General features: G+C 40.4%; 2 protein-coding genes across 5 annotated transcripts in view; one reads left to right on the forward strand and one right to left on the reverse strand.

Moving 5' to 3' along the window:
• ppp1r9bb (protein phosphatase 1, regulatory subunit 9Bb) overlaps positions 1-12,387 on the reverse strand; it is a 29,128-nt gene extending 16,741 nt beyond the window's left edge. For all 3 annotated transcript variants that reach the window (XM_022669140.2, XM_022669139.2, XM_022669138.2), the window contains exon 1: positions 11,077-12,387. In XM_022669140.2, the coding sequence (XP_022524861.2) occupies positions 11,077-12,213 (1,137 nt within the window). In that variant the 5' untranslated portion in view covers positions 12,214-12,387. The remainder of the gene's footprint in view (positions 1-11,076) is intronic.
• Positions 12,388-13,344: 957 nt separating this feature from the next.
• The window catches only part of heatr1 (HEAT repeat containing 1), a 37,444-nt gene continuing 27,576 nt past the window's right edge, over positions 13,345-23,212 (forward strand). The window contains exons 1-15 of one of the 2 annotated variants that reach the window (XM_049464629.1): positions 13,345-13,538; positions 14,004-14,104; positions 14,424-14,579; positions 14,959-15,175; positions 15,296-15,437; positions 15,716-15,817; positions 15,896-16,042; positions 17,059-17,270; positions 17,456-17,586; positions 18,359-18,464; positions 19,191-19,295; positions 20,429-20,546; positions 20,700-20,807; positions 22,753-22,848; positions 23,055-23,140. In XM_049464629.1, the coding sequence (XP_049320586.1) occupies positions 14,438-14,579; positions 14,959-15,175; positions 15,296-15,437; positions 15,716-15,817; positions 15,896-16,042; positions 17,059-17,270; positions 17,456-17,586; positions 18,359-18,464; positions 19,191-19,295; positions 20,429-20,546; positions 20,700-20,807; positions 22,753-22,848; positions 23,055-23,140 (1,712 nt within the window). In that variant the 5' untranslated portion in view covers positions 13,345-13,538; positions 14,004-14,104; positions 14,424-14,437. The remainder of the gene's footprint in view (positions 13,539-14,003; positions 14,105-14,423; positions 14,580-14,958; positions 15,176-15,295; positions 15,438-15,715; positions 15,818-15,895; positions 16,043-17,058; positions 17,271-17,455; positions 17,587-18,358; positions 18,465-19,190; positions 19,296-20,428; positions 20,547-20,699; positions 20,808-22,752; positions 22,849-23,054; positions 23,141-23,212) is intronic. The other variant, XM_022669136.2, reaches the window with a different exon arrangement.

Raw genomic sequence — 23,212 nt, forward strand, 5'->3', positions numbered from 1 at the left:
AAGACTCGATTTTTTTTAAAGTCAGGCTATTCTGGAAGATTTAAAGGGAATTTTACGACAATGACGCAAATTTCTACAACCGCAGGTCCAAAGGGTGTGTGCACTATTCTGACTATAAACACACATATGCAAACACACAAGCCTTAGTGATAATATGATTGAGATCATGCCCATATGTTGTAAAATAACTCTAAAAGGTAATTCTCATGACAGACCTAGTCTAGGTCTGTCATATATAGTGAATCTGTTAGTTTAATGCTAAACGTGCAAATGTTCATGTATTATTGTATATTAAAAAGGAACATAACAGCCCATAGCCCAGTTCCAATAGGTGCATGGGCTATAAAAGACATGATCATGTTCAAGTTCTTTACACAAAATCACTCTCACATAAAAAAGATCTCACCAGCTTTATTTTTGCCCATTTCAGTCCCCTTCAGAAAGAGCCATTTAATGCAAATAAGCTGTTGCTGGCCACGTTACACTTACACACATGTAAGTGTTAGCTTGCACTAAATAGCAAAACACAAACAAGCTAGTTTATGATTAAATCTGATAGAAGCACAAATTTCATTATTTGAAAGTATTTCAATCTCTCTCATCTGCTGACTTTCCACAAACCCATGCTGATTACAACAGATCCCCCCTTCAGACGAAGTCTACTGGCTAATCTCATCATGAACTGACTGATGTCTACAACCAAAACAGACCGAAATGGCGTTTCTTCAACTGATCTAGTGGGTGGGGCTCTGGTGGGGGTTGACAGGTGAGGGGTGGTGCCATGGTGGTTCTATGCAGGTTTCCTTATTGTGATGTCACAAAAAAACATGGATTTTTGGAGCATAATACAGCTGAATGACTTCTAATTTCTCCAGTGTGTTCCCAGAGTCCAATCTATATAACTTTCCCTTTATTCACTATTAGCAATGTTTTCTTATTAGAGTGACATAATTCATTTCAACTGTAAATAACATCAACCAATTCCTAAATTTAACACTCTGTCAAACCTAAAACCAAACTCAGCTTTTTTTAGATTGTTACATAAAAACGAATGACTTCATCCCCTCATCATGTCTATCAATACAGCAATGCTATTATCTACAGAGATTAACAGAACACAAGTGCACTCAGAGTGTCGGGCTGTATGCATATGTGTGTGTGAGAGTGTTTTGTACATGCAAGCGGGTGTGGATGAGGATGAGTCAGTGGAGCTGTAAGACGAGTGAATGAAATGACACACAGGAAGCAGATCAGAAATAAACCCCACAGATGTATGAAGACAGGATGTGCTAAAACACTCGAAGCTGCGAGAACCTCCGAAATAACAGCAGCCGCTTCATAACCATTACATACAGATGAGAGCCACACTACAGTGAAATCACAGGAGTTAAACACACCTGAAAAGCGATGGAAAGCTTCATAAGGCAAAACGCAGGTGTGAAATTACACACCTTCCTCAATTTTCAGCTGGCAGTTTTGTAAAATTAGCTGTTGTTACCAATTACATGTAGGTTTCAGCATGTTTTTTTCACAGATTGAAATTATTAAAAAAAACATGTTCTTATATTATTTTTACCACTGCCACTAACAAGCCAAACGTCATTTTTAAGTCCTTTTAAGTCCGTTTTATCCCACTGATTTACTGATGATATGATTAAGGTGAAGATAATGTAAGATTATGGTAAATAATAATAATGGTAAATGTGTTAATTTGTTTATGCATTATTGTTCATTAAAATTAAGAGACAATTTTAATTTCTGAATCAGTTTCTCTGATTTTGCTATTTATAGGATTATGTAGGTTTATAGTAAAATTAACGTTATTTTATTCTATAAACTACGGACATTTCTCCCAAATACCAAATAAGTCTTACACACTGCTTTTTGCCACTCCTTGTGCAGAAATTTAAGCAGTTCAGTTTGGTTTGATGGCTTGTGATCATCCATCTTCCTCTTGATTATATTCCAGAGGTTTTCAATTTGGTCAAATCAAAGAAATTCATTATTTTTAAATGGTCTCTTATTTTTTCCAGAGCTGCATTAGAGGTTAGAATACCAGTTTTATTCTTGCCAGTTTCAGTAACTTTTTTTAGAATTTTAGGGCTCTGTCACTTTTATGTAAATAAGCTACAGAAGTATGTCAATTCATCGCTATCTCATGGTGAACGACTTGGAAACACAACTGTACAAGTTGTAACAACTGGTAAACATGGTGATGGCAGCATCATGCTCTGGGGTTGTTTTGCTGCCAGTGTAACATTGCAAAATGGATAGAATAATGAGGAATTCTTTAGCATAACCTGAAACCAGTTCCAAGGTCTTCAAATCTGGAACCAAAACCAGTTCCTGTGATCCTTATTAAAGGTGTTCTAATGGTCTTCCCAAAGTATGGTCTGTGCTTATAAGTAAGCTCCAGTTCTAACCCAACACATGAAATTTTATCTCTTTAAATACTAATTCAGACTAAAATTCTCAATGAGTGACAACAGTAAAAAAGTAAAAACTAATCCAAAGCATTTCATTGCATCCATACAGTTCTCCCAAAACGTGTGTAAATGAGCTTGAAACATAATGTTAGAAAAAAAAATACAATACTATTGTACAATGGAGACCCTTTAGTTTATTATAGTCTACAGTGTAGGCAGAGAGTAAGTATTGGAGTGGGCGTTCAAGGCCCGGTCTCTGTCTGACTGCTCTTGACTGCTATTGAAGAGCCACACTAGTATCAGTATTAGCCCTGCTGTGTGTGTTTTTAGGCCTTACATTGGATCTTTTCTTCCCAACTGTGTGTGTCAGAGAGTATGTGTGTGGTCTGTAGAATCGGTGATTTGATGGAATGTCACTGTAGGTCTGTAAGAAGAGTAAAAATAGCCTCCAGACAATAAAAGAAGCGAGACAGCAGCTCTTAAACAGCTTTCTGATGCTGAGACCCAAACCGAAGCAGTGACAAGATTAAAGGGAAGATGATGGAAAACTTTTCCTCGCTTTCCTCAAATATACAGCTTTTACTGCAGATTTTAAATCATAGTAAACACTTACTGTTCTTTTCCCAGGGCATAAACTTCCTGTTTGCAGGCCGGAATTAACAGATTATTTTTGTAATGTCACAAAAAGCAGCACTTTCCCTATATTTCCATTAGTTCAGGCAGCAGAATTTCAGCCATGACTATTCACAGTGAGGTTTTAAGTAGCAGGTTTTATTTGTATCATTACAGACTGTAGTTCTTCTGTTTTCTGTAGTTTTTCTGCACTTCTTTACTTCATTATCCTCCTTTCACCCTGATCTTCAATAGTCAGGACCCCACAGGACCTCCAGACAACAGCTATCATTATTTTTCATTTTCAGAACTGTAGTAAAACTAGCATGGTGGTGGTGTATAAGGCCACACAAGCAGCATTTTCAACAACTTGTCTGTCCACAAGGAATCGCCATACCACTCAAAAAAGCTGAAATGAAACAGAGATTCTCTAGACATTCGGAAGTATTCTCGCAACTCCTCAGAAAACAACTACTTTATTTTCAAAACTCTTCCAACAGGTGCTCGTTCCGCTAGGCCTGGTTCTGAATCTCGGTATCGTTTGCGGTAAGGTTTGTAGGTTACCTCCGGACAGGAGGATTGGAAAAAATTGCATGCTGCTCATTTTGGTGCCACAGCTGCGTTGGGTAATGTGAGAGTAACCTTAAATTAAGCTGTAAACATGTTATTAATCTGCAAATCGCAGAGAGAACAGAACCGTTTTCTCCATCCACATGGCTCTGCTGGTAACAAAGTTCTCAAAAATCTCCACATTGCAAGGCATTTTCTAAAAGCTTCGTTTTCAGTGACCGAAAACAGCTTTTTCATGTGGACGAAAGGCCAAAACAGGGAAAAATATGCAAACAACTTAGTTGTTTAAAAACTCCAACAGCAATGCTGTATCTGATCCATTCATGCCAATTCATGGGATTCATGGGATCCATTTCCAAGCCATTACGTGGCGGGCCACAAAAAAATTATTCTGTTTTGGAAAATGAAGTGTAATGGGATGGAGTGTTACAGACTAGTAGCTCTCCAGCCCAGAGGGTTGTTGAACCCAATTGCAGAACAGTTGATCTCAAAGCAGGTAAACCCAAGAAAAAGGAAAAAATAAAGAAAAAGAAACCCACCGCTCCTTGGTGCGGTGATCAAACCCATGTCGTCAGGGTCGCGTTCCAATACACAACCGCTGCCCCGGCTAGTGAATTGGGACACGGCTAGAAAAAAAATGCTCTTATAAGGAGATAGGGAGCCCAAGAACGGGCAGAAAAACAAGAACGAACGGAAACTAAAGTCACGCAGAGCGCGACAGAGAGACAGGGGAGGAATGTAAATGAAATCTCGCCAGAGAAACATTTTATTTTATTTTTTTCATTATTGTTCATTATACTGTAGTTCAAACAACCTCAAGGGCCAGATGTGTCATGCTTGCGGGCCACATCTGGACAGTGGGCCGCCAATTGCCGACCCCTGGTATACACCTCTCTCTCACTACACCTCTCAGTCTTTCAATCTTTCTATACATCTCTATCTACCTCTCTATCCATCTCTATCTCTCTGCATATATCTCTCTACACATCTCTCTGCCTTTCTGTATATGTCTCTGCTTACCCTTAATCTATCTCTGTCCCTCTCTCCCTCATTTCTCTCTGGTTTCTGTCTGCAACACTGGCTACTTTGTTCTTTTCCTTTACTCTTTCTGCTCCTCTCACTTACTTCTCTGTCTCTCCATTTTCCCCCTTCTCTTTCTCTCTCTCTTTTTATCTGCTGCTCTCTCACCCCTCGTCTTTTCTGCTTTTCACCCACTCACCCCGTTTTCACACTTCTGTTTCACTCTGTATCTCAGTCACTCTCTATCACACACACACATACACACACTCCAGTGTGAGAGACAGAGCCTGCAGTGTGTCCCCTTCTCTCTCTCTCTCTCTCTCAGTTGGTGTCAGGGGGCTGCAGACAGTGAGGACAGTGAGGGAGTGTGAGGATGTGTGTGTGTGCGGAGCTCTCTGAGACACAGACTGTAATTAAGTCATAGATCTCTAGACAGAACACTGAAATAGCTGCAGACGCGTTATTCACTGAAAACACACACACACACACACACACATTCTCTAGTGTGAATGCTGATGAAGACTGATGAACTGTCTCTTCCACTTTGAGTGACAGAGGAGAAAAAGCGAGGTTCTCCCCATTCGAAACAACACCCAGACTTCCTCCTTCAATGCAATCTGACCAGGCAGCCACAACAGTTTGGCCCCGCCCCTTTCAGTCACCGGAGCTTAATTCCGCCCATTTATACTACAGCAGTTTAGCCCTGCTTATTCAAGCTGTTTATCTCCAGACATTCAGGCTACAGCAGTTTAAACCCACCCATCTAACATACAGAAGTTTAACCCCACTCATTTAGCCAAAAGAAATTTAGCCACACCCATTAATCCTACAGTACTTTAACCCCAGCCATTCAGCCTACAGCAATTTAGCCACACCCATTTATCCTACAGTTGTTTATCTCCGCCCATTAATTCTTCAGCAGTTTAACCCCACCCATTAATCCTACAGCAATTTAACCTCGCATATTCAACCAGTTTAACTCCAAACATTCATTCTACAGCAGTTTAAACCCATCCATTCAACCTACAGCAGTTTAACTCCACCCATTTAACCTACAGCAGTTTAACTCCACCCATTCAGCCTAAAGAAATGTAACCACACCCATTCAACCTACAGCAGTTTAAATCCACCCATTTAACCTACAGCAATTTAACAACACCCATTCAGTCTACAGAAATTTAGCCACACCCAGTCAACCTACAGAACTTCAACCCCAGCCATTCAGCATACAGAAATTTAGCCACACCCATTCAAACTACAGCAGTTTAACCACACCCATTCAATCTACAGAAATGTAGCTACACCCATTCAACCTACAGCAGTTTAGGAACTTCCTTCAGCCTACAGGAGTTTAACCCCATCCACTCAACCTTCACATGTTTAACCCCACTTAATTAGTTCAATATAGTAGTTTAATCATGCCTATTCTGCTAAAGTAAGGCCCCAACCATTCAGGCTACTAAAGTTAATTTCCACCCCTTCTGCCTATATCATTTTAACCCCACCAATTCTGCCCAAAGCAGTTTAAACTTATCCATTCCGCCTACAGTAATTTAACCTGCAACCTACAGCAGGTTAACCCCACTTATTAAAACTACAGAAGTTTAATACCATCCATTCAACCTACAGAGGTTTAACCCCACTCATTCAGTTGACATCGGTTTAGCCACACCCATTTATCTCCCTTCCACAGATAGCTAAGTTAAGCCTACTTTTGAAAACACATTTACAAATAAACAGACACTCTTCATGTAGCAAGACTTTTGAAACACAACAGAGAAAAAACAGCCATCTGTGACAGTGCTCAAGAAACGAGAGAGAACAGACAGCGGATACCACCATTACCACATTTAAAAAGACAGTTATAAATAGCCAGACTTGAGATTGACACATCCCAGCAAGTGCTAGCATAACAACTTCACTTCATTGTTATGCACTGAAAGCTACAGCTAACAGGAGCAAACCTGAGAGGATGTCATGTACATTAGCTCACTGTTAGCATTTTAAACTGCCCTAAGTAGTTTTAAAAAGGTCTTAAAATATTATCTCATGAGTGAAAGCATCCACCTAACATAAAAATTATCTAATTTTCCTTTACTCCAAATGAGAGCTAAGGCATACATTATATGTCCAACTGTTTGCGGACACCCCTTTAATCATTTGCACCTATTAATAACAGATATGCAAATTATATGCAAATGCACACACAGCTTGTCTATTCCCTGTAGGAAAGTACTGCTATTATTATCGAATAGGTTAGAGGGATGTAAATCCCCCCACATCATTGATCTGTGGAGCAGTGGATCTGTGTTCTCTGGAATTCTTTTGGATTAAGTTGAGGACGTGCAATCAAATGTAATTAAATCCTCACAGCAATGTGTCAGGTAGAGAACAGGAAGGAGATGAGGACAGCGTACACTGACTTGGGAGTATATGTCGATAAACAGGAACAAACAAATAAAAGAACACATAACCTGACCGACATAAACACATACAACCACGGACGAGGAACACAGGAACAAGTAGAACTATTTATACACACAGACAAGGACAGGAAATGGAAAACACCTGGGACCGGATAACAAGGGGGCGGAGCTACAAATGAACAGGTAATCACACATGTGCAGAGGGTAAATAAACACAGGGACAGATCAGAGAGATGCAAAACCGGACGAGAATGACACAATGCTCCAAATTCTAGTAGAAACTCTTTTCTGGACAGTAGAAACAATTACTCTAGTAAAAGTGAGATACCCTGTTTCAAAATGTCACATTTCAGAAGAAACAATACATTCTAAAGTCATCTCATCCTTGGTTTACTGTGCTTTTACCCTGATAGTTCCAGCGCTGAACTAAAGACCCAAATTCAGATGCTTGCCGAACAGGCTTTGCCTTCAACACTAAAATGTGTAAATGAGCTTTGTTCTAAGGGGCTGCACCACAATTTGCCTCATTGAAAAAGGCAGTCTGGGCTAAAACACTCTTCATAACTTCAGTATGACGTTATGCCTATTTTTATCTATGAGTTGTATTATGTTCTCGAAGTCTCGTAGCTCCAGCAGTGCTAAGATACAAAGCTAATACTGATCCAGTCCTCTACTGTTCTAGATGTACCATAGGAGACACAAGCACAGAAAAGACCCATTGAGAAAGTATACATTCAACTACAGAATAGAAAAATGCCTCACACACACACAAACACAGTGCCATTGGTCCCAAGATGGCCATTTACACAGCATTAGCTTCAATGCAAACATCATGGAGACAACAATTATCTAATGTTTCACTTAAAATGAATTTATGAAAACTAAAGCTATACTTAAAGCAGCACTTGGTAGGATTTCCTTGATTTTTGAACTTTTTAAAGAAGTAAAATGACAGCTTGAAACTCACTGCAGCGCTGCATTGAGGTGTAACAGGAGGAATAGCGGTGCTGTCGTGTCTGTGCCCGAGCTCCTCTGAGCTCAAACCAGACTCTGTAAGTTTTCAGAGGTGGCCGCAACCAACGCTCACGAGAACTGCGACCTGCTTTCCAACCTTAATTCTAACAGTTCTACAAGGACTACTGGTTCATTCTTTACACACTAACATACAGACACTGTGGCAGAAGCTGGAAAGAGGCAGAATATGTCTGTGAAAGCCAGAAATCGAGAAAGAGAAACTAATCCGCCTGAAACATTTATTACACTCTGCAACTGTAGGGGGAGCCCACAAGCACAAAATCTCAATCCTACCTAGTGGAGTTTTAAATCAGTAGCGTAGGTACCAACAACACAAATGTCACCAAAATGATTGAAATAAATAAAGAATAACAATGATTGTTAAAACATTTAGATGACCTGATGGTGTGAATCAGTTCACGTAGCAACTGCTTCAAACATGTAGTCCCAAATAGTGCCCTAACTTTACACTTAAGCCCGTCGGTAATAAATATTTCACACTACTATTCAGTGATAAATCTCTTGCACCTGGACTGCAATTAGTCATGTGACCTCACATTCAGTAGCTCCTCCATTTCCACTCCCTGTTGTGTTTTTACGTGGATCTCCATGGAAATGCACGCCCAAAGTGTAATTATGGTGCATGGCAGTGGACAAACAGTTATTTTATTAAACGCGAGAAGACAAAACTCAGAGAAGTGTGTCTGGACAGGACTTAAAATACTGAAGGACCGCGAAGTTGAATAAATTCCTGCAATTCCATGGTTCGTGTTTACTTTGGACCAAACAGAAAAGTCTGAAATATTTCTGTATGTATTTATTTTGACAAATGCTTTTAACTTGCACTTTTCAAAATATGTTTTAAAAAAATAGGGTCAGTAACATTATGTTCCTGGATCCTCATTTAGCAACCTTTCAGTTCTTTTTTTGCCCAAATGACACATTCAGGAACTGGATACACAGGTCAACCAGCCATTTGACCAATACAATACAAAACATTCACTCTAATACAAGTATCCATACTTGCTTCCTTAACATAATGTAGAGAAAATGATTAAAGAATATGTAAAAAAAAAAAAAAAAAAGATGCAATCACATTTATTATTTAAAACATTCATTTCAGTTTTTCCACAACAGCTCTACTTCATTTTTTCAAAAATTTAAAACCTAATCAAATACCCCAATCCTGATCTTACTTTCCTTGTTTCTAAATCACAATTTTTACAGTTATTTTGGATGAACTGTAACAAAGGTGTTGATAATGACTCTTCAGATAATATGAACTAGCTGAATAAACTAAATAGACATTTTGAGCAAGAAGTCAGCTTTAGTTTAGTATGTAAACTTTCTAAGGTAGCAGTAATTGTCTTAAGCAAGACAACAGTGTAAGATTTTGATAACTGTTATAAACACATAATGTCAACATAATGATAACTTTATCTAACATGCTAAAATGTTTAACTCTAGCTAAAACTGGCTTAATCTGGCTAGTGACTTGAACAATAGTAAATAAAGTAATAAGTATTCAATAAAAGAACAGTGACAACAAATGGCAAATAAGTATTATTGTCAGTGCTACATATGTCATATGTTATTTTATGTTGGTATTTCGGGTTTGTTTTAACTTGGGTTTTTTTATTGAAAGCCTGGTTTTAGAACTGGCTGTAACTGGTTGGATGTTCCAACCAACATCCTCATGTGGGGCTCACATGGGTGGGTTCCAGGTGGACATGGGCTCTGAGTGGATATGAATAGGTGTTTTTACTTTGGGGTGCCACATTAATCTCACATGGGTAGTCTACCATCTAGGCCCCATGTGAAGTTGTATGTTTAACCCATCCTAATACCCATCACTGACCCTTGTGGGGCCCCATTATTGACATTAATATCTTAAAGAAGAACTCCGGTGTGAAATGGACTTGGGGTGTAGTAAAATATAATAACGAGTACAGACATTTTTGAAAAATAGCCCATATTTATTTACCCTCAGCACCCCAAAATGCAGCGCTTTTAGCCGATGCTCCCAACAGGATTACAATGCTACTGATACCATTAACAGTGTGGCTTCACACTTCATTAGTAGAATTCAGAGGCCCCTGACATTAAAAACAAATAGTTAAGAATGTTGAAAGTGCACAGATAGTTTATTTTTAAAAAATCTTCAATATGTACCCATATTGTGCTCATCAGTTGACTTATTGTTACCTAATTTTAAGATGGTGACGCCTGGAGAACTAGCTCAAGGTACCTGAGCACTTTTATTTTCCAAGTTTTCAGCACCTTGTTTTAAATGTTAGGATGCTGATTACTCTACCAATTATGTGTAGAACTACTTTGAGACTGTTAATGTTAATTTCTTTGCATGGGGGATGTTATGCCTCTATATCACTTGAACTGTTAGGAGCATCAGTTAAATTGCATTGTGGGCTCTAAATGGTCCAGTGGGCTAAGCACTGCCACTACATGTAGTTTGCAATCGGCTACCGGAGCCCTGAGAGAGCACAATTGGCCTTGCTCCCTTTGGGTGGATAGATGGCGCTCTCTCCCCACATCATTTCAAAGGGTGATGTCCACAGCACAAGGAGCTGTGAGCTGATGATGTTTCGGAACCAAGTCACTGCGCTTTCCTCCGAGCACGCTGTGATGCTACACACCAAGCAGTGTCTGACTTCACATGGCATGTGCTAGTCTTCACCCTCCTGGTGTTGAGGCATCACTAGTGATAGGGGGAAACCCAATAAGTGGGTTGGGTAATTGGTCTTGCAAATGCTGGGGAATGTTGGGGGTGAACAGAGGTTGGCTATTCAACAAAAGGTTGTACTCGTTATCATGTTTTACTGCACCCAAAGTTAATTTCACACCATATTTCTCCTTTAAACCAAAAAAAATAAATAAATTGGGGACCCATACAGGCCCCATGGACCATGGGAATGTGTTCTCTGGTAGTTTTATTAGACCAGTGGCTCCTTAAATCCACCTGATGACCATCTATCATCTGTTTGACCCACCTTAATCGGTGCGCTGCTGAAGCGTATCTTGCGGCTTGGTGGTGGATCTTCCTCCACCGGGAGCCCCGGGGCCTCCACACAGGTGACCTCAGGCTCGTAGCAGCCCTCCTCATCATCTTCACCATCATCATCCTCATCCTCCAGCTGGCTGCCTCCGGAGTCCTCCCCCGCTGCGCTGTACATACTCACCTCCACCAGGGTGGCACCTGCCGACGAGTCATCCTTTAGGGTGGCCTCATCATCCCCACTGTCCTCTTTACTACTGCTGACCCCGACGGAGCAGCTGCCCCCCCTACTCGCCCCGCTGACCTCCACCTCCAGTACCTGGGCAGGGTCAGGTTCTGAAGTCTCGCCATTGGCGTTCTTCAGCGGCTCGGACGCTGCCTGTTGCTGCTTGGTGTCCCGTGTGGCCTCTTTTTGGAGGTCCTCCGCGGCGCCCTCCTGCTCTCGCCCCTTGCGGTTCCCCCGGTGCTCCTGGGCCGGGCTGGGCCGCGCTCTGCCTGCGCTGATCCGGGACAGGCGGTTGAGGTTGGAACGCAGCTCCGCTGCCCGCTCGAACACGGCGCTGAGCTGGCTGACGGTGGGCGACACGGCCTCGGACGCGTCCAGCCCGTCCAGCGACTCGGTGCTGCCGTTGAAGCGCGCGACCACGTCCAGGCGCCCGTGCTGGAGCCCCCCGGCCCGCTCCTTCTTCAGCGCGCTCCGGCCGCCCCCGGCATCGTCCCCCTCCGCCCGCTCGAAGATCCTCCGGGTCTCCTGCAGCCTGGAGGAGGAGGAGGAGGACGAGGTGATGCTGCTGATGGAGGAGGACGCGCTGATGGACGGGGTGATGGCGGGGGTGATGATGGTGGAGGAGCTCGCGCCCCCTTGCGCGCCCTCCGCGCCGAGCTTCAGCAGTGCGCCGTGGTCCACGCGCTCGTTCAGGCTGCCGGCGCGAGGCAGCGGGGCGCGCGCGGTGGCGGCAGCGGCGGCGGCTCTGTGCGGTGCTGCGGGGGGGTCCGGGCTCGCGCCCATCTGCATGAAGAGGCTCTTGATGCGGTGCACGTTGGAGCCGTAGGCGCGGCCGCTCGCGGCATCGTGCGGATGCAGGGGGGGCAGCGTGGCTGACGCGGCTGAGGAAGGGTCGGTCTTCATCATGGCCTTCTGGGCATCCAGAATAGAAGCCCCCCGGCTAGACCACCCGAATGACCCCCTTTTTACCCCGCCGTTAATCCCGCGGTCCTCCCATCATCGTTATCATCATCCTCATCATCATCAGCCTCAGCTTCAGCGCTCCGGCTCTCTGCGCTGCGGATCTGCGCCGCGCTCGCGCAACGGGGAGGAGGAGGCGGCAGGAGGCAGGAACCTCCGCGCGGTCCTAGAGCGCGCTGGGTTAATTGGTCGCGTGCGCGCCCGTGTATGTGTGTACTACAGTATGTGCACGTGTGTGCGATTGCAGACAATGTAGACCTACAGTGTGTATTTATGCAGGTATTAGTACCGAACGCTAGTAATAAAAAAGAAAATAACTACTGAATAAAAAATTGCTGAATTTACCAGTACACTGAATTAACCTTCTATAGCATGAAGTTTATTGAAATTTGTTGAGAGTAAAAATCAGACCACTTTTTTAGGAGCATGGGAGCTTGAGAACCACTGCTTCAGCATGACTGTAATGTGGAACCAAATAGGCAAATAGGCTTTAATTGCTTTAACATTTAGGTTACAGTGTAATAATCAATAAATTGAATTGAATTGAATAATCAAAAAGTTTTCAAGACCTAGTAACAGTATTTTATTTATAAAGCATAAAATTAAGAATACCAAAAAAGAGAGAAAACTATTTATAAACTTTCATCAACTTTCACTGCTATGTGAAATTGTTTGACATGTCATATTTTTTTGTACACAGAAGTCTGTAATTAGGGTCCAGAAAAAGTATACAATTTTGAAATGTGTAGGAAATATGTAGGAACCCTGAGCTGTGGCCAGTTAACACATCTTCCTGCAAACCAGTGCAAATTTAACAACTGCACACTTAAGTACTTAAGTATTGAAAGGCAGCAGAGCAACAGGCAGAATGGGGGCAGCCTGGTCTTATTAAAATAAGTAGTAAATTAAATTTAGATGTAGGAGAAAAGTAATACCTAAATAGATACAGATGCAGCATTTTAGCACTTAAGTACAGCAGTTAAGTAGTTCAACTTCGTTTCTCTACATCTCTGTTTATTTATTAATTAATTTATTTTTTGTGTAGACTAGTGTGTATACGGCATAGTGCATGCAGTGCTCCTCCAGTCCACATGGTGTCAGTAGAGGTCGGACTGTGGTGTGGCGTGCGGGGCAGCAGCAGTGTGGCAGCACATGTGGAGGAATACAGCGCGCACGAGGGGGATTTTAAGGAGGCTGATTCTGTTGTAGAGTTGTTTATAAAGTGTTTATAAGCTCCAGAGGACTCGGTAACATCTGCTTTAAACGGAACGGTAAGTCACTTAGCTTTGTTAGCGAGTTTCGTGTTGTAATAGAGACACCAGACAGCGAATGCTACATTTATTTAAGGTGGAACGGACAGTCCCAGTGAGAAAAACAAGCTGATAGCTATAGTCAGGAATGCAGATTTGAAGATCTGTTTAACTTGTTTTTTTAGCCTGATCGCGTATTGATTCTTTACTGGTGTAGACAAGCATTATTTGTGTGTCTAACGGTGGGTATTATTGATGCTAATTAGATAAGTATGGAAGCTTTCGTCAGCAGGGCTGCTAGAAGTTACAGAGCTACAATATACATCGATCAACCACAACATACACATTCTTACTGACTCTCTGTTCCTTTAATCAGCTCCACTGAGAAAATAGGAGCGTTTTGTAGTTCTACAATTGCAGATTGTATTCATAGTATTCTTTAATATACTTTATTATCCTGATTTCATCCTGTTCTTCAATGATCAGGAACCTACTGGACCATCACAGAGCAGATATTATTTAGGTGGTGGATCAGTCTTAGCACTGCAGTGATTACATCAGTTACATCTCATGTGTTGGATGTTAAGGTATTTTTCATATTATTCATACTGGTGCAGTAACCTAGCTAAAATAAAGGCTTATTTGTGTAATACAAATCCTATGAAGATTATGGACTTATTTACTGATATATTGCAATATCAGACTTTTTAATTGACTACCTGTGTTAAACTGACAATGATTTCTCTCTCTCTCTCTCTCTCTCTCTCTCTCTTTCATTCTTTCTTTCTTTCTCTCTCTTTTTTTCTCTTGCTCCCCTTTCTTTCTCTTGCTCTCTCCCTCTCTGTCTCTCTCTTTCTCTCTCTTTCTCTTTTTTCTCTGTCCGTCTATCTGTCTGTCTGTCTGCAGTGTGTGCGCTCAATATGACGTCTTTAGCCCATCAGCTGAAGCGGCTCGCTCTGCCCCAGAATGCACCTGAAGTTTTCTCGCGAAAGGAGACGGCTTCACTCCTATTCGAGCCGAAGCACGCCGCCACTTTAGACAGAGCCAGCTTCTACGCACTGGGTACCAGAGGACATTTTTTTCACCCACACACTCATTTGTTGTCATTTATGTGGCATACAGGCATAATCATTGACCAAATCTGATTTTCTGTTAAACGCATATAAATGTCACCCCCCCCCCCCCCAATTGATAAAAGAAACAGTTTGTTGTTTACTTCTTTTGATGATAAAATCTAAATACAACCTACTGAATCTAAAGTTATTTTGTGTATTTTGTAAAGTGTGTGTCTGTGTAAAACTGAATTTAATTAAAACTGAATCTGTAGGGGGATAAATAAGCTGTCATATCATGGTCTATAAGGAATCTGTACTACAGGGTAAAGTGATGAGGTTGTCAGTAACAGGTTATAAATGCCATTGTCACTGTCTTGATTGGCCAGGCTGCACAGGGCTGGAGGAACTGCTGGGGATCGAATCAGCATTTGAGGAGTTTCAGGAGACGCTCTTCAGCGAGGCGTCTATGAGCCTAGAACGAAACGTGCAGACCAAGGAGGTCAACCAGAAACTGGACAAGAGCATCTCACTCTTCCTCACCCGCCTATCTCCCTACTTCCTTCTGAAACCAGCCCTGAAGTGTCTGGAGTGGCTCATACACAGGTAAAACACTGTCTGCACAGCGAGGAGGTGGGAACTGGAAACTATACAGTGCAGTAATATTAAATATGATGAGTAGCAGGTTTGTGTTCATGTTGTTTCTGTTGTGTGGCTGCTTTTCAGGTTCCACATTCACTTGTACAACCAAGACAGCCTGATTGCCTGTGCCTTACCGTACCACGATACCAAACTGTTCGTTAGAGTAATTCAGCTCTTCAAGATTGAGGACCCCACCCACAGATGGCACTGGCTGCATGGGCTTCAGGTAAACAGTCTATTAGGATATATAGCCACACTTTGAACTTCACTTACTGGCCACTTTATTAGATACTAGTAATTATTATGCTTTCTGCATTACACAGAAAATATGGACATGCATTATTATGATACTGTATTATCAATAAATTAGTTGTTTAAAATGGTCTTACTGCAGTTTTTTCTGTGTCTCATCCAAAAAAATGGTTATCTTAACAGACACACTCCACTCATCCACTCCCTATCTTACGCTTTTTTCTTTGTTTTTTTTTATCGATCTCTGAACAGAAACCTGGAGTTCCTCTGGCCAGAGGCACTCTGCTCACGCACTGCTATAAAGATCTGGGCTTCATGGACTTCATCTGCACCATGGTGACCAAATCACTGAAGGTAGGCCAAATTCACACTGGTAAAGGTTGGTAACTTTGATGTGCAGGAACTTTATTAACATAGTTCATGTGCTCGCAGGCTTATTCAGGAAGTGTTCGTGATGGACACTGTGCTCAGCTCAGGGTGATGTTTTCTTTTTACGCCGCGGCCATCGTTCCTGCTCTAGAGGCCGTGGAGAAGGTCACCGATTCCATCGTAGCCAAGCTGCTCCCCTACGTACAACTGGTAAGAAGTTAGTCTGAGACGAGTAAATGACCTGTGTATAATTATTTCATTTGGTTAATTAAAATTTCTGTTTTGCTTTACATGGAAGCTGCTAGAGGGCATTTCAATAGAAAGTCCAAAACCTGTAAAGAACTCTTTAAAGGGCAGCAGTTTTCATATTTTGCACTTTTCCTTAACTAAAATACAAGGAGGTTATTTTTGCACTGTTTAATGTATTTTTCACACTATAAGGCGCACTTAATATCCTTTATTTTTCCCAACATTCCTCAGTGTGAGTTTTACCAGTCAGGTTGTATGTAGTAGTAAAGCCACTCCACTGAAGTACAGCATTATACAGGATTTTAATATTAGCTTTCCAGCACTGGGGCTGGAGTAGCATTAGCCGCTAACCGCTATTTCTCCTTTCAGAGGTGTGTATTATCAGCTTGTATTCTGCTGCTAACCCTGACTAGCATTGTTGGAGTAGCATTAACATAAGACACTAACTGCTATTTTCCCATTCAGAGGGGAGTATTTTAGGACTGTAGCCTGCTCCTAACCCAAGCTAGCATTGCTGAAGCAGTTAGCCACTAATGCTAATGCTCCAGCCTTAGTTCTAGGAAAAATTGGGAAGCTTACTGTAAATAAACGAAGGCACTTTGCTCACCCAAATAAACAGTTTTTAGAAGAGAAATTTGTAGATTCACATCCAGCGCTCGTTTAACTTTAACGCTTAACTCCTTGTATTTCAGTTAAGAAAAGTGTAAAATATGCAAATCACAGCCACATAAGAGTTCTTTACAGGTTTCTAACAGAAGCAAATGTCTATCTACTGAGATTTCCTCTGAGAGCATCTATATGCATCCATATAGATGTACAATCTTGATTTTCCCATTGTGATAATCACATTAAAACAGTAATTTGATTAATCAACCAGCCCTAGAAGATGTGTTTTTCTTTTTGTTTAATGGGACAGCACAGGGCAGCCAATCAGGAGAGAGGAGATTTGAATATAAATGAATCCAATGTTTCCACAGGGTCTGAAATCAGAGCTGGTGGACTATAAAGCTGCCACCTACATGATCGTGGCTCAGCTGTCTGTGAAGGTGGTCATGCAGCCGGAGCTGGTGGACTCGCTGGCTTCCCAGGTGAGCAGATCTTTGAGCAGGGGTCCTGCGCTGACCACCGAGGGGCTGTCCTGTCTCGTCATCCTCCTGCAGAACCAGAAGGAAGGGGTTGTCGGGCCAAAGTGAGTTAAAACTTGAGTTTCTCTTGTTTTCTGAAATTACCCCAGTTTTTGGTAAATTATCACAATGCATTGATAAGAGTGTGAAGTGGAGGAATGCATTGATTTATATAAATAAATCACAAAAAAATATGGTACATCAACATGTGGTTTGTTTTAATAAAATCCTTTTTCATTTTGTCCTTCAGGCCATTTGGGTATCTTTGTGCTGTGCCCTCCCTGGTGCCCACCCTACAGGCCATATCGGCATCCTACAGCATCAGTCCTGTACTGCGGTACCTGCTGCCACATCTCATTCACGCTGCTGTCTCTCAGAATGGTAACTATTTGAAACATATTAGGGACTTCTTTTTTTGGTATCGGTTTGAACTCTTTAATAGTCCACTGTGTGATGTTTAAAATGAGACGTCCACCATTGATTATGTGAGTAATTTGCATATATTTTTTTTAATTTTTTTAATTTTTTATTTTTTATATAACACTTGGGGCCCAATCCCATTTCTCTTTTTTTCAATGAGGGCCAAAAACTCCAGCTAGGAATTGGTTTTAACTCTTTAAGCACACAATACAGATATATAGCAGTGCAGAACTAAAGTAAAGTAACCTAGCTGTTGGTTAATTAGGTAACATTAGGGTTTTATCATATGTCTTCATAAAGAGGGCACATGGTGCAGTAATTCATTATTTCTGTCCACTTCTTAATTCCTTTATGATTGGAAGCTGAAATTAGCTTTTACTAGCTTTTATTGTATTAGAATTTCCAGTTGCAATGCTGCAATCCTTCAATGCTGCAGCCTCTGCTGTGTGTTGTACCATTTAAGGTGGAGTACTGAGTCAAACCACTTACAATTTATTTTCTGCTTGTTGTTAAGAAAAGGGCCATAAAACATTGAAACTACACAATAAACTATGGTAATAGAGACTGATACACCTACACATGGTGAAATATGCTTAAAGATGCCTGTATGTGAACAGTTCACAATGCAGCCGGTCATCTCACGAGCCTATGGCCAAACAGCAAGTGTATCTGTATCCTAAAAAAAAATACTATGGGATGTATTTTTATGGTGTTGTGTTTGCTGTTTGTACAGATGAGCAGCAGGACCAGGGTGCAGACAGGACTCTGCACAGTCGACTGCTGGAGTCGGTTCTTCAAATGCTTCCTTTGTCTGCTGGTCTGGAGAACACGGTGGCCAGGTAAGATCTGTTTTACCCCCAATTGCTGATTCAACTAATGGCTGCAACAAATGATTATTTTGGTAGTTTATTAATATTCGTACTAGTGCTAATACTTGTTCAGAGGTGACTTGTATCGGCCTGTAGTCTGCTGCTAACCCCGGATAGCACTGCTGGAGCATCATTAGCATTACCAGCTAACCGCAGCGCTAGTTCTTTCGTCATTTAGAGGTGAGTATATTGGAATGTAGTCTACTGTGTTACTATACTCTACTATAGTTACTGTGTTAAAACAAGATACGTGGTACGAAACGCTAGCTGGCTTACCGGAACACTTAGGGTTCCTCAGTAAAGCTCTGTCGGGCACTAATGGTTAGCTGCTAATGCTAATGCTCCAGCCTTTTCAGGAGAGAAATCTGTGTAGATCAACATTCAGCGCTTGTTTGTCTTTTTTTTTTATCATGGATTTGTTTACTTAGCTTAGCTTTACTTAACTTCCTTATAGTGCCTTTTTTAAAATGTGCCTTATAATCCAGTGTGCCTTATGTATGAAAATAGACCAAAAAATAGACGTTTATTAATAGTGCGCCTTATAATGAGGTGTGCCTTATAGTGCAAAAAAAAATAGTTATTTTAATTATCTGATGATTACGCTGATATGAAAATATGCTATATATATTTTTTTTTTATTTGTGCTGTTGTTAGTATTTAATATGGCTAATAATTGATTGTGGTTGGTGTTTGCAGGCTCCTCCTGGATGAATATGTGTCCTGTGGTTCTGAGCTCTCCTCAGACTCTGTCTCCGCCCTCAATCAGAAGCTCCAGCCAATCGTCAGACTCTTTGAGCGCAGGTGAGTTCCTTTACCAGGCCCTGCCTTGGGTCAAATTTTAAATGGCCCGTACCCTGCCATTTTCTTGTATTATATGTAAGGTTTTTATGTCATTGTCAAATCTAGTAATGTACTGAAATGGCCATGTTTAAAATAAAACCGAATAGCCAAATACTAAGCTTGTTTTTTCACATTTTTTATTTACCATGTTTTTCACCATTACATAAATTAAATATCTTAAATGTATTTTTGTATTGCTTTTCTAAGTAAAAAAATAATTTCTTCAGATATCTGCAGATCTCAACAAAGTCTTATAAAGTCTTACATTTATTTATCTAAAAAAAAGGCTGTAATTGGTCTTAAATCCATTCCAAAATCTTAAAAATACCACAAGACAATAAATCCAATATTGGTTTTATTTTCAGGCATTATATTATGCAGTTTTCAAATCTGATTTAGCAGACAGGTTACTAGTTTAATCGCAGACTGAGCTTAGTAAAACAAATTCTATTCATTTTTGGCTCCAAGTGGTATCATTTTCAATTAAATTCAATTCAATTTTATTTATATAGCGCTTTTTACAACAAAGGTTGTCACCAAGCAGCTTTACAGAGAAAAACAGGTCCACGCCTCTTATGAGCAGCACCACAGAGATGCCCATTTTTATGGTGACACAGTGGCAAGGAAAAACTCCCTTTAAGAGGAAGAAACCTTAGAAAGAACCAAGACTCAGTCAGAGGAACCCATCCTACTCGGGTTGACCCGCTCAGTACAAACCATCACAAACAAATAACAATAATAAACAAATATCAGATAAAAATCATATACGTCTATTACTGTCATTTGTCAAAAGGTGAGTGTTAGCCGCGGTTAGCAATCTCTTAACCAGCCCCGGTTAGCAGCGCTTAGCCAGTCCCGGTTTTTCAAAGCTGGATTATTCACTTATAGTTGATGACTGGTTAAAGTCCCTACATGAGTTACATTTTTATACAGCCCTGTATTTGGGGAGGGTGGATATGTGCACATGCTTTTTGTGCCGACACGAAAACACACAAAGCAGTCTGTTAAGGCTGGATATTTACCCACATATGGTTTGGAAAGTGATAAATTAAGTAAGATCTTTATATTTAACCTTTTGTATGGTCTGATTGCAGGTATCCTGGTGCTCTGGATGCTGTTCTGGAGAGTCGTGTAGCTGAGCTGACCTTAGATGAGCAGAAGAGCCTCCTCCATCAGTTTCTCTCTCTCACCCTGAGCTGCGGCAAACACCAGGTAATAATAATACATTTTATTTGTAATGCACTTTACATTTCAAAGAAGTCTCAAAGTGCTACACCCCAAAGTGTCTGTGTGTGTGTGTTTTCCTTTCTTTTTGGTTGTGTGCACCATGACCACTAATTAATAAGTGTGTGTTTGTGTCTCCAGGTTCTGGCTGATTCAGACACATCTCTGATGCTCAGTCTAAATCATCCTCTGTCCTCCGTGAGGAACATGGCTCTGGACCACCTGAAAAACATCCTCACATCCGGACAGGTGCGTGATCACTCTTACTCATTTTACTGCAGCTTACATAACTAGTTTAGAAACAGAACACACTAGCCAGTATGAAAGCTAACTCTCAAGATAACACCTCACAACTTACAGGTGTAGTTCTGATGCATCCACTGAAGTGACAGCATGTCAATGTATATCACTTTCTATCATGGCTGTAGAACACTGTTGAATTGGTAGAAATCCTTTTGTAGATGTTTTTTTGTTTTTTTCATAGCACATTTCATAACATGGTTCTGTGTAGCAACAGATATGCTCAAGGAACCCTCTCTTAGTGCTATGCTTGTTTTGGTACCATTGTAAAATAAGGTGGTTCCCTTTTTAGTGTCTCTAATAACTGTGTAGTTACACAGTAACATGATGTTATAACAGTGTAACCACAGGTGACGTATTTTTTGTTACAAATTTATTTTGAATTTTACAGATTATGTAATTACTTACACGTGTGTAAAGGTCAGTTAAACATTGTAGAATATTGTCTGCCTTCTCATAATGCAATTTGAATAATGACGATTTTTGAATTTTAGTACTCAACCATATTCACAGCCCTAATCACATACCACTCAAAAGCTGTCGGAGAAATATACATTTATTCACAGTTTATTCCACACACACTAATTTTTTTATTAAACATGTCTAACATTATTCATACTTTACCAGTAGTTACACTGTTATTACATGCATTGTTAATGTGTAACTACACACTTATTAAAGACACATAAAGTTGGACCAAGAAGGCTCTATATAAAGGGTTTATAAATAGTTTATTAAGAGATTTTAAGGTTTTAAATACTTAACAAAAACCTTTAATAAGAAGTTACATCAAATAAACAAAGTTCAACAGTGGCCCGTCGTTAGCCAAATAATGATCCCACGTTTATTTATACTGTCAAACATTTCTGGATCTTTTTGGTTGCTAATCATACATACATTTTTGTCATCTCCTTATACAAAAATATAAAAAGGCAGTTTAGTCATTTAATATATACCACTAGCAATATAAATACCAGTAATTTAGTATACACCACATTCGTGATTATTGTATAAATTATTAATCTGGGTAGTAAATGAATAAAGTCATTAACAGCTATGTTATTCTGATGGAAACGTGAAAATAAGACAAGCTTTCAGAAAGCTTTGAGAGTATGAATGAATGTAAATTCACTCTGTTGCCCTTTCCATGTGTTGTGACTTCTTGTTAATGTTTCATGGGACTACACCGAATTATTTATACAGTTATCACAATGTGGTGTTTACTAAGAAATTAAATGACTAAACTGACTTTCTATATTATTTTATTAAGAGATATGGTAAGACTGATGGAAACGACAAAAAGAATTATGAGCATCCAGAAAGATCCAGAAAGATTTGACAGTATGTTATATCATGATTTGGAAAACGAAAGGACACTTTCTGCTTATGTGTTGTAACTGCTTATTAGTAGTTTTGAAGTATTTACAACCCAATTAATAAATAATTAAAATGCCCATCATAAACTTTTTATAAGGGAGTCTTATTCATATAATAGCAATGTAACTCCTGGTGGAGTACGCACTGTATTACAGCTGAATTACAGTTGTGCAGGTTATGTGAAAGTACATGTGTATGAATTTTCACATTTAAAATTGTGTGTAGAACAGGTTTAGTTTACATTTCTTGAGGTTTGACAGTATAAATGTGGAATCGCTGTTGTTCTTTCTGTTTGTTCTGTTGTAATTGCTTATTAATGGTTTTCAAAGTATTCACAAAACAATTAGAAACAGTATTAACTCCTTTATAAACTATTAATAAAGCCTATATAAAGTTTAAAAGTTGTGAAGTTTTACCACTTGTTGTATTAAAGGGCTTTATAAGTAAGTCAATTAAATGTAATATTATATAGACAACAATTCATTCAGTGTGTGTATGTTTGTGTGTGTGTTTGCAGGAAGGGTTTGACGAGTCCTTCCTGAAGAACGCACTACTGGAAAGGATAAAGGATGAAGCTCCTGAGGTCGTTCTGTCTGCGCTCTCAGCCCTGCAGGTTATTTTCTATTTTAGCTACAGAATCAGACAGGTCTTATTCAGTGTGTTAAGGAAGATTTCTACAGATTTCTGTACATTTTATGCTTTTCTCCATTAATTGAGTGCTCTCGGACCTCAAGTAGACTTTGCAACCTAAAGCACATGTAGAGAGTGGAGGTGGTTGAGATTCATCACTAACTGTTCTTTCTTGTTATGGCTGTCCAGCTTTATGCTGACCGGATGAATCCAGAGGAGACTGTTTCTGGTTTAATTTCTCTTCTACATCGGATCCAGCCATCGAACTCCCAATGGTGCGTACGGTAGTTCTTCTACCAGTATGCAGTATCCATACAGTGTATCAGAAATGAATGTAAAGTTGCTGT

This window comes from Astyanax mexicanus, chromosome 15 (genome assembly GCF_023375975.1).
Source record: "Astyanax mexicanus isolate ESR-SI-001 chromosome 15, AstMex3_surface, whole genome shotgun sequence".
NCBI classification, from domain to species: Eukaryota; Metazoa; Chordata; class Actinopteri; order Characiformes; family Acestrorhamphidae; genus Astyanax; species Astyanax mexicanus.